This window comes from Balaenoptera ricei, chromosome 17 (genome assembly GCF_028023285.1).
Source record: "Balaenoptera ricei isolate mBalRic1 chromosome 17, mBalRic1.hap2, whole genome shotgun sequence".
NCBI lineage: Eukaryota > Metazoa > Chordata > Mammalia > Artiodactyla > Balaenopteridae > Balaenoptera > Balaenoptera ricei.
This window is the reverse complement of record NC_082655.1, coordinates 18,667,765-18,680,045: the sequence shown is the minus strand read 5'-3', so window position 1 is coordinate 18,680,045 and position 12,281 is coordinate 18,667,765. Positions and strand designations below refer to the sequence as shown.

General features: G+C 41.1%; 1 protein-coding gene across 1 annotated transcript in view; it reads right to left on the bottom strand.

Annotated features, from left to right (window-relative positions):
- The window catches only part of SNTB1 (syntrophin beta 1), a 249,155-nt gene that overhangs the window by 99,319 nt on the left and 137,555 nt on the right, over positions 1-12,281 (bottom strand). Inside the window, exon 4 of the mRNA XM_059901564.1 lies at positions 10,195-10,402. Coding sequence (XP_059757547.1) covers positions 10,195-10,402 — 208 coding nt within the window. The remainder of the gene's footprint in view (positions 1-10,194; positions 10,403-12,281) is intronic.

The window sequence follows — 12,281 nt, the reverse complement described above, 5'->3', positions numbered from 1 at the left end:
AAATTCACAAAAATAAAGTACAGCCACTCAAAGACCATCACACCTGCACCTCACTCAAAATTGAGAAGCCTGACATTTTCAAGTAAGGAAATCCCGAAGTTATACCAAGTTTATGGTCTGAGAGTTCTCACGTGAAAGGATGATTGTTTAGAACACAGAAATGAGGGTCAGGTGCCTGGACCTGACCACTCTGAACACATCATGTGAAACTGTACTTTATTCCCAGAGAAAATGTGTAGCAGTGTCTACTGGCAACCAGGAATACATGTTCTGGCTGGTACCACGGGTCCACTGACTCATACATTTGACAAACATAGATTGACCACCTACTATTTCCCAGACACTGGCTAGGTGCTGGAGTTACAGACCTAAATAAGAAATCACCTCTTTTCTCTGCAAGGTTACAACCTGCAGGGCATAAACAGATCAAGGAATATTTTAGGGCCTCTCCCTGAATCATGAAGAAAGGGAAGTGAGTGGGGGCAATTCTTTAGACCCTCACTTTTATTTTGATGCAGACCATGTGCAGATAGGGATGTTCCTAAATCAGATTCTAGAACTCTAGATACACCTATATTTCTAGCTCTAATTCTAAATAAAATCAATACAAAGAACTTCCAGTTTACCCACTTGATAAACCCGGGAACTGATTCAGCTTTTAAAACCTGAGAATACCAACTTGAAGGAGTTTCAAGATGGAAAATGAAATGTGTTAATTTGCACTACATTTGCAAAATCGCAGCCTGGTCCTATTAGAAGTAATAAAAAGCCCAAACCAAAAATGTAAGGATGTAAAGGGACTCTGAAAATGACATTTGGGAATTTCAAAGCATTAAAACATAATTATTCCATGGTGTGAAGGAGGAAGGAGTGAGTAAATGCCAGGGTGAGTTACTAGAATTTGAATACAGTTATAAACAGAAGTAAACTTCTAGGTAGTGGCGACAACCTTCAGCATGTCCCAGAACTGGCTCCTATCTTTCTCTCTCTGCTACTTAACGTTGCCATGTACATCCGTTGGAATTTTTTTCCTCTATGTGGACACACCACATGGAGGAAAATTATAGTGGATATTGCTGGTGATTATAGCGGATATTGCTGGTCCTCTGCCCAAATTCCCTTTACTAGGTTGGTGCATCTAACACTCCCCTGATGTGAACACTGACTGCCCACAATGTGACCCTTCGCCTTCTCTAGAGAATTTTGCCCTTGGCTGACAGGAATGGCCTCCTGTGACCTCCAGAGTAGCCCACAGCCCATGACTGACTTATACGGGGGGATAAATTCCCAGCTCCCTTGGCTCAAGGTGGGACAGTTCTGTGCTGCCATTCATGCTCCAGAGCTCCCTACGGGATGCGCTGAGGCTAGATTTTAGCTGATACTGAGACAGGAAGGGGGCAGGGCACCACCTTTAAAAGAATGACACAGCCACTGAGGACGTGCCACTGGTTAGAACCAACTAAATCCAAGATGGTGGACTACTTGACTTCCAGTAGACCATGAGCCTCATTATACGCTCATTGTAATACATTAGCATATGCTAAATGACATACCCACAGGCGCCATGACAGTTTGGAAGCAACCATAAAAGGCCAAAAAGGGGTGGTGACCCAGTTCCTGGAAATCCCCACCCCTTCCCCAAAATAGTTGGAATAATCCTCTCACTCATTAGCCTATGAAATTACCCAGCCCATAAAAACAACCCCATAGCCTAGGGCCTCTTGCCTTCTGAGATGGCCCGCACTCTGTCTATGGAGTGTGTATCTCCCTGAGTAAATCTGCTTTCGCTCTACTTTGGCTCACTCTTGAATTCCTTCATGCAAGAAGCCAAGGACCCTCACTTGGTGGCTCGTCCCAGGGACTCGCCTGAGACCTGCAACATCACCACATCCACACTTAGCTTCCTCCCCTGCTTATGCTGCTTCACTCACTTCCTTACAGGCCCCTCCTAAGAGTTGTTAAATTAATTAAACAAGGAGGCCATTAGACTGAGATGGATCTAATGCTTAGGAGGCCTATATGAGCAAACCAAAATCTAAGCCTGAAATGCCTCGAGGTTACGAAACTGAAACCTAAGGACAACCAATCACAGCCGACGAGGCTTTAAGCTATAGCTGATCAATCATTTCTTTACTCTGCTTCCACACTTTATATAAGCCTTTCCCCAAGCTCCTAACCACTTCCGGTTCAAACTGATTTTTGCTCAAACTCTGAAAATGTTTAACATGCCTCACTTTATTGTATAATGGAGTCCTTCCTCTGTAATCACTCCTCGAGAAGCTCCATCTCAGACTCAGCTTCCAAAGAATTCTACCTAAGACATTCATCAATGTATTATCTATTTCATAAAGGAAGAGCAATCTGCAACGCCTAATGAGATAAAACGAAGTTTAGCAGAGTCTGCTAGCCATACAACCAGGCACAGGGAGCTCTCTATCTCGAGTCTCATGAGCCTCTGCAAAGAGAAGGAATCAGGTCCCTTTGAATTTGTGCGAATCAGCCTACAGGAACTAAACGTACATGTCCCCATCTCTCTTACACGGGCAGCTCTGATGTTTCCACCTCGGGGAGAATGACTCATGACTAAATCGCACTGTGAAGTCACGTATAAAAGTGGGCTTATTTTCATGCTTTCATTATGGCTGCCTCTGCTTCCACCCCAAGTTCCATCCTAATTTTAAGTCTTTGATTTTTATTTGAGTAAATGTAAGATGGGGCAATTCGAATTACATTCACTTTAAACACTTCCAGTAAAAGACTAACAGAAAGATAACCAAGCTGTTGCCAGGTTTTCCTGTCTTGCTCCGTCTCAGAGGTGATTCACGCGGAATCTTGATGACTGCCTTTTAAAGCAACATGTCAGGCCTATTAGCACTTAATTGCATTAACTGTGTTTCCTAGCATAACAAACAGTCTTGATTTAGGGATGATGCAAGTCAGGGGTAGCCTGGGCAGTAGTTCTACTTCCATTTATCAGATGGGAGTTCCCTCAGGTCAGAGACTATTTTCTTCCTGGAAGAAGTGGTAGGAAATTCCTACTTAGGTGATTTTTAGGCAGATGGTGGAGCTGATATATTTAGAGTCTCCAGAAATATCATTCTATTAATGACATTGTCAAGACCTTGATTACCAGCAGCCTGTTTTACTGAGGCCAGGGCTAGTTTACACTTACACTTGAGATTCTTCTAATATAGCTGGGTAACGCGGCTAGAGAATCAAATTACTCGGTTATATTTCATCTGGAATTTTGGGGGGTGAATAGATTGCCATTGTTGGAATTGAAAATTAATGATGGTCTAATGAATTAAGTAATAATATAGAAAAATATGTTGATAGATAGATAGAGACAGAGAGATAAAGAGCGATAGAGAGAGAGCTGGATGAGTATATAGAGAAGTATCAGTAGAAATAGATAAGGATAAATAGAGATGAATAAGGATAGATAGAGATGGATGGATGGACAGATAGATAGATAGGTAGGGATTGATAAGCTAGGTAGATGAATGAATGGATAGATAGATATATAGAGAGATGGATAAATGGAGAGAGAGACAGAGAGACAGAGACAGAGAGCTGCCTTTGCACAGTAGTGCTGGTCAATAAAAATGACTGCAAGCTGAAATCATACTAAGTGATCTCATAATCAGTTGGAAAAACTGGCATTGTTCTAAGGACATTCAAAAATGTTATTAAAACATTAAAATTGTCTTACTGTCAGTTATAAATGCATAAGGAAATGAAAAAATAGTAAAACTAATATTAACTAAGTAATCTATAATTTAAAACATTGGAAAGATTGGGGATTAAAGTGCTTTCTTTCTTTGTCGAAAACTTACTAAGAGTAGTTTGAACAGTGCTTGCTGTCTTCTCATCACATAATGTATGAGATGTGTGAGCATCCTTTCTATGTCTTGACAAGTCATCATTCTCCTTTATTTTTTGGGGGGTGGGGCCAGAAGGCAGCTAATTTATTATAATTTCTCCTTTTCCATCTCCTTTCTAAGTCTGGATCAGCTAGCAACTTTTTTATACTTGGAACCTGCAATGATGTGAAACATCTCTGAGAGCTCCATTAATGTGAAGTTTCTCACTGGCGTCACTTCTTCTGGGCCATCTTCATCCTTTCTTCACAGCTACTCTCTTCATCTATGTTCATAAGTTTACCTTCACTCCCCCTTTCTATTTTCCATTCCTGTAAATGTCATATAGATTTATCCTTAGGAGACAAAGAGGAAACACAACTACTCACCTGGCTGTCTGTGTGTGAATTAACAGGTACTCTGTGACCAATCATGACAGCCTGGGAAATAAGTGATGTGATTGGTTGCAATCGTGATCACATCAGCTATGTACACAGTGATCTGTGGAATAAAAACCTCGCAGCAAAATTTGTGCTTTATAAAATTACTTACAGTTAATACGCCATGGTAACTGAAATCTGAACCATGTTGTTGAGACACTGGGATTATTTAATTAAACCATGATCATTGAAATTCATAGATGTTGGAAACATGCAAAGCAAGGCCGATGCTGTGTGTGTGTGTGTACACAAATTATATTTGTGTGTGTGTGTGTGTGTGTATTCTAGTGTTCCTCTAACCTATCCTATCAAAGATAATTTCAGTCTTTGTAGGACAGGAGAGAAAAGATTTTAGTAAGTGTTGCTGTGTCGTGGTATGTAAATTCCCTCTGCTGTGGACTGAATGTTTCTGTCCCCCTCAAATTTATATCTTGAAGCCCTAATGTGATGGTATCAGGAGGTGGGGCCTTTGTGAAGTGATTAGGTCATGAGGATGGAGCCCCCAAGATAGGATTAGTGTCCTTATAAGAAGACAGTTAGCCCTTTCTCTCTCTCTGCCACTTGAGGATACAGAAGAGGACTGTCTATAAATCACAAAGAGGGCCTTCACTAGAACTCAACCATGCTGGTACCCTGATCTTGGACTTCCAGCCTCCAGAACTGTGAGAAATAAATATCTGTTGTTTATCAACCACCCAGTCTGTGGTACTTTGTGATAGCCCGAACTGACAAAGACACCCTTTATTTTCATAAAGGCAAACGAAGGATTTGAGTTATTTTGATATGTCTCTTAGTTCTGAAACTGTGCTTTTGGTATGTAGTGGTGCTCTGACACGGGGTTCTGGGGGGGTCTCACTCATATGGACACTTGTTCCCTGGGTCCCTTGTTAGTTCAGCTTAGTGGAGAGTTCTGGGCTGTGGAGTTAGAAAGAGGGGTTCAAACTCTGGCTCTGCCACTTTCTAGAGGAGTGATCTTAGAAAAGTTTCTTAACTTCTCCAAGCTTGCCTCCTAGGATAGGGATTATTTCAAGCACATTGCCTGAGACAGACTAGGCACAGAATAAATACTAATTACCAGCTTCGTCTCTTCCAACAACACCCTGGGGAGGCACAGCTCTATAAACCTTCCCATTTGAAGGAAACTAGTGGAAATGAGGAAAGCTGAGAATTGAACTTGCATCTCAGAGCTACCAACGGGGTTTTTTTTTTTTTTAAATTGTGTTGTGTTTTTGTGTTTTTAATCTGACAAGAAATGTTTGCAAACTGAGATAACAAGGTAAAGCAAAGACAATACCCTACAAACTGAGCACAAAACAGAATTTAACAATTCTGCCATATCCCTGTTTATTATTGTTTTCTTAAGTAGTGAGAGAGTCACAACTTTATTTTTTTCTATTTATTTTTTCTTTATTATTCTTTATTTTATTCTCTCTTTCTTTTTCTCTTGTCTGAAATCGGACCATTGAAAACACCTCAATAATAACTGTAAAAAGATTAACTGAAGAAAGATGATTGAAAAAATTTGTTTGAGGCATAATGCATTTTATTGTTCAGGGTAGGGATGAGCAGTTATGGACCTTTTGGGGCAACTGGGGCTTGCAAAGAGTTAAAAGGCTTGAGACTAATATGATCACGGGAAAGACTTTATATTGGTGCACCTGGCCCATCTACAGGTGAGGGCACTCACAGGGGAAAGCAGTACAGGACCTGTCACTGTGGTGTCATTCACAGGACCAAGGACACCAAGGAGACAAGGAAAACAGCCCCACTCAAAGGCGATTGCAGAGTTGACCTTGATTCTGTAGAGAGTTCAGGGAATGGCTGCCAGAATTCAAGGAAAGAATTAAATTGATTGCCATGAATGAGCTGCACTGGATTCTTTTAAAAATTAAAGAGAAAATGATATCACAGCACTGTCCCATTCACTAATTATTCCTGTATCTTGACTTAAAGTGTGACCATAAATAAAACACCTTCCATTTTCTAGGTCCCAGAGTTCAGGCTACTGTAACACATTACCACAGACTGGGTGGCTTAAAGAACAAACATTTATTTCTCACGGTTCTGGAGCCTGGAAGCCCAAGATCAGAGTGTCAGCCTGGGGTTCTAGTGAGGGCCCTCTTCCTGGCTTGGAGAAGTCTACCTGCTTGCTGTATCTTCACATGGTAGAGAGAGAGCGCTCTGGTGTCTTCATCCCTTATAAGGGCGCCAATCCCATCATGGAGCTCTCTCTCCATCCTCATGACTTCATCTAAACCTCATTACCTCCCAAAGCCTCCACCCCCAAATTCCATTACATTAGGGATTAGGGTTTCAACTTACGGATTCTGGGGGGCACACGTTCAGTCCATAGAGGTCACCTCTAAGTTCCCTTCTCTCTGATTTTGTATATGAAGATTTCCTATTGCCACCAAATCAAATTCAAACCACCTGTCCAGCTTTCAAGATCTTCCATAATTGGGTGCCATCCAAGGTACCAGATTTGCTTATCACCTTCCTTCAGGATGACCCCACTTCCCTTTAGACCAGTCTCTGGTCTGCTCTCCCTACAAACTGTAAGCCGTCACCTCCACTTTTTTCTCATGCTCATTCTCCTCTTTTGGAGTGTACTGAACTCTCCCCATTGACTCAAGACCTAATCATTTCTTGGGAGACATTCTTCTAGTCCCTGGACCATCTCACAATGAAGAATAACGTTAAATATAAAGTTTTCCCTCTGTGTAGTGTAGAGGAAGTTTTAGGGTTTGCACTGAACAGAATTTTAGAAAGGAAAACGTTGCTTCATATTGTTTTAGTTCATGTAAATGCCAGTTTTAAAAACTTGAAATTGAATATAATATGTACAAACTTTGTCCTAGAGCTACTGTTATTAATCCAAAAAAATCAAAGATCGACAGTATAGGAAAAGACAAAGGATATCAATTTAAGGTAAATTACAGCTGAATATATGTAGGATCATACTTTATATCTTTACAAATACCAAGTGAATTATCTGATATTTGTGATAATATAAGAAAGCCACAGTATTAAGGATTTGCCATTCATTCTAACATTTTGCTAAAAACCATTCATATGTCTACACACTAGGATTCAGTATTAAATATTTATTCAAAAAAATTCCAGTTTGCATTTGCTCCCTTGGACTTGATCTATGGTAATCTTTTAAGAAGTTCTGAAGATGAAGGCAATAAAAGACATCCTTGCTTCTGATAATTATCCATGATAAGTCATTATTGATTGCTCTTATGGATATAATGCATGATACAATTTAAAGAAACATCTGTAATGATGATCTGGAATTATATCAAAAGAATAACAATATTCTAAAAGCAGAAAGCTTTTTATGCACCTTTATGACTGCTCCACAGGAATGCTTAATGTGTCTACTGATAATTTGGGATAAGCAAAATGCATAAGCAGACAATTTATAAGTGAGAAAATGGAACCTTTGGAAAAAATGTCAATATCACTGCTAATGACACAATATCATTTTTCAACTATCCAGATAGTAATGGTTTTAAATGTAGTTGGTGTTAAAAGAGATGAGAGAAAAGTACCTTCTAGAGTTGCGACCATCTCAGTTACTTGCAAGGTAGAGGGATGTGTGTGTTGGACAGCCTCATTTTGCCTCTAGATCCACGCTCCATCCTTTTCTGCCCTGGTCAGAGCCCTGGGAGTCTGACCCTAACAGAGCATCAGTGGGCTCTCTTGCCTCTGGCTTCCAATCAGCCTCAGCCAATGGGAGACACCAGCAGGAGATCGGCAGGCAGGGATTGGCAGGGGTTGTGTTTCTCTCCCAAAGACCATAGCTCTTAGTGGATGCTTTTTTCTATAGCTACAAGTCTTGCTAGTTTCAGGTAACTGCTCCTGTTCCTGGCCATTTCAGGTTAAAGGATGGTAGTGACCTCTAACTGTTGATCTCTGGAGTGCTTCTCCATCCCTTACTGGTTTCCCTTGCCTCGGCCACACCTTATAAATTATTGCTATGTTAAATCCCTTCCAATCATCCCTTTTGAGTTTGCCATCCACCTCCTGCTGGATCCTAAAGTATGCAGTACACTTCCACGTCCACTCCAGACCCTAACCAAGTGAGGACATTTTTCATCCCAATCAACTCCTCCCCTTTTCCTTCTATAGTGAATGTCTGTTGTTTTTGCTTTCCCAGAACCCATTCAGCCTTTTCCTTGCACAGCAGCCTAATTTTCCATTGGAGAACCACCTCCCTTCAACAAACGGGGCACATGGTTTGGATCAGGCTGATCTTAGGACTTCTGTGGCAACTATGAGAGCAAAGAGGTTTCTATTCACTGAAATAGCCAGCTACAAAAACAAATCAAAACATTCCCCCCCCCCAAGCCTGGAACTCTTAGGCCAAGGAAAAGGGGGCTTGCTAGGGTATAAACCAACAAAGTGGACAGGGTACAAAAAGATGGAGAGGCAGGTCTATTATTATTATTTGAGTCCCTGGATCCCACCATGCCTGAAGCTTACCCTTGGACACTGTAGTTATCAGAGGTGGTAGGTCCCCTTTTATGTTCAAACTGAGTTGAGCTTTCTGTCACTTGCAACTGAAAGATCCCTGACTAATGAGACTTCTCCTAATAAAAACACATACATTTGGAGAGGGTAAAAGGTGGAGAGGGTTAGAGAACAACTTCTAAAATGCTATCATCCAGATTTGCAGTGTTGTTTTCAGCAGGAATCCCCACGCATGGTGTCATGAGAGACTACCTGCGGTTTTTGTTTATTATGATCTTGGTGCCACCACCACCTGCACTGTCCCTTTAGTCCTTTGAAATCTGTGAGAGATGGGACAATACCAAACCAAACAGCCCACCTTGTGTTGAACTTTGTGGCTGAGACCCACGCATGAACTGATGCGAACAAAGAACAATGGTGGAAAACTGCCGAATGCTGTGTTCAAGTATTATTTTCAAGTGCCATTGGACTGGGTCTTCTCAGATGACATGGTTCACTGGCAGGAAAGCTGTTATTGCAACAATCATTATTCCCATTTACCGCCTATTAGAATGTGAGTCACTGGGAGGTCAGACTGTCACCAAAGCCCAGTGTTCCTGAGCACTCAAGGTCAAGTTCAAGGGACAGCAATCAGAGGTAAGGACAATGGCAAAGGCTCAATCCTTTGAAATCAAGAGGAGGGTTAACTCCTAGGAGATTGCTGCAGTGAGTTTTACTATCTTCAACGTATCACATCACTTGGGAAAAGAAGTCAGAGTGACAGTGTTACCATGACCCTAGGTCCTTTCCTAGCAGCTGTCCTCCCTGGGGAAAGACAGTAGGCATTTTTTCATCTTTATACACCCCTCCCCACTCCTGCCTAGCACAAAATAGGTGCTCATAAATGATGACACATTCAGAGCCTGCTGGCTTAAGAATACAACTTAAAGATAATATATAAGAGTCAGCATGGAGTAGTTGCTTAAGAAATCCTTGCTGTTATTATCATTGTTATTATTTGTAAATGCATCTATGTTAACAAGCAGGTCCATCAAAACCCACACGAACCCTCTTTTAAGCAACAATTTCAACTTCCTTACCTCCCAAGGAGACAGCTGTGCTGTGAGTCTGAGTTATTTCCCCTGCCCTTCCTGTGTACATATGAGAATCAAACTGTCCGGTCACTTGCTCATTCATCCATGCAACAGACAATTAGTGACCACCTGCATTTTGCCACATATTGGACCGTCTGTGGGGAATCAAGGTTGCTGAAGACACAGCCCCTGCATAATGCAACAGAAAATCTGCTGGAGACAGACGAGAAATCCCAATGAGAGAATCAGCCTGTGGAATGAGGTACCTGACTTCAGTGGTTGCAGCAAGTGCTGGGAAAGCCTGGGGAAAATGCCTACGATGGCGGGGAACGTTTTCCTTACCTTTTCTGCAAGCCAGCCAAGATGCCTGATCTCCCGGCTCCCAGCAATGCCCGTCTTCCCCAGCTGCTCTCGGACCTCGGTGATCACCCGGGTCAGCAGGTCACTGACGTTGGAATGGATGGCACTGAACCAGGCCTGGGCAGTGGCTGAGTCCTTGCTCCTCAGGATCACTGTGTGCTTAGCATCTGGGGAGTGGATTTCAAGTTGCCTAGAGAAGCAAAGAGAGAAGAGTTGGAAGGTTCCCCGGCAGATCATGCTTCCTAAGTCCTGGCTGGGCCTCAAAGGTGAACTAATTCTTTGTTTTCTTTTCCTTTTATACATTTTATTTTAATTTTTAGCTTTTCAATTAAGATTTTTGAATTTATTTTTCAATTGAATAAAAGATTCTTTATAGTGCTTTACAATTTTCAAAAGTTTCACACAGATGAGAGTTCATATAATTCCGTAATAACCTTTTTCCCCACCTCCTAACTCTATATTGTCTCTCCCCGCTAAGTTGAACTAATTCTTTACTCTTACTTTTAACTTGTTTCCCATGGTTTACCTTAATGCCCCCATCCTTCATTCATTCACTCACTCATTCATTCATCTACAAACATTGACTGTGCGCAGGCATTGGTCGAGGTACTGGGGGCCTAGCTATCCAACCATCCAATCACCTGAATTAAGGATGTCTGGTTTTACTGTTACTCAGCTGTGTGGCTTTTTAGTAGTATCATATTAAGACTTCCAAACTGTGAGCTGATATTAATTTACCTTACCTCTCAATCCACAGAGGATTTTAACAATATACTCACAACCTAGCTGCTGCTGGTGGGAAGTAGATTGAAATATCTACCCACTTGCTTAATCCTACTGCTTAGGGTTAATTGTGAATTAGCATCAAAGACGACCAAACTGCATTCTTTAAGAATCCTGTCTGTGGCTCATTTCCCTACCACTTAATACTTGGACAAGTGTAGTGCAGGAGTGAGTTGGCTGAGGAAGGGGTAACAGTGGGGAGAGAGATGCACTAAAAGTGTTGTTTATTTATTTATTTTTTGGCTGCATTATTCAGCTTGCAGGATCTTAGTTCTCCGACCACGGATCGAACCTGGGTCCCCGGCAGTAGAAGCACGGAGTCCTAACCACTGGACCACCAGGGAATTCCCCAAAGTGTTATATTTAAAGTCAAATACCAAAGTTTATGCCAGAACTCCAACGGGATCACCTGAGATTCAGAGTGAGATCTACATACTGTAATTATGGTAAAAGGCAGAAATTCTAGACAGATCCTTTTAGTTTTTAACTTTTTGTTTTGAAATACTTACAGATTTACATTTTATTGCAAAATCAGGACAGAGAGGTTCAGTATACCCTTTACCCAGTTTACTCCGATGTTTCTATTTTACATAACTATAATACGATATCAAAATCAGAAAACTGACGTTGGTAAAACACAAGCGTATAGTTCTCTGCCATTTTAGCATGTGTAGATTCATGTAACCACCACTGCAACCAAGGTACAGAACCACTCCATCACCACAAAGCTCTTCCCCCAGTCACCCCTTACAGTCACAAGCGCTGCCCTCCCCTCCACCATCCCAAGTCCCTGGCAACCATTAACCTGTTCTCCACATCTATAATTTTTAGACAGATAATTTTTATTGCAGAGAGAAAAGCATACATTTTATTTATTCATTCATGTATGTATACATGCAAATAAATAACATTTCTTCACTCGTGTTTGCATTAGAAAGATACAGGGATTGGGAAATTCAAAACTAAATGAAATGATCCATGTATCAATTTCCCTTCATCCCTCAATAATTATGCTAACATTAATTATTTACTATGTGTCAGGCAAAAATTTAAACCCTTTTATATTATTTTTTATAATTTTTGTAATATCCCTATGACTGATATTATTTACCTCATTTAACAGGATAAAAAAAAAAACAAAACTAAAGTTTGGAGGGACAGAGAAAGAACTGACTCAAGGCCACAAAGTTGGTGATACTGGGATTCAACCCATGATGCTGAGGCTCAAAGACCATGAATTTAAATATTGAATTACAATGCCTCTCCTTCAGGCTGGATGGCATCCA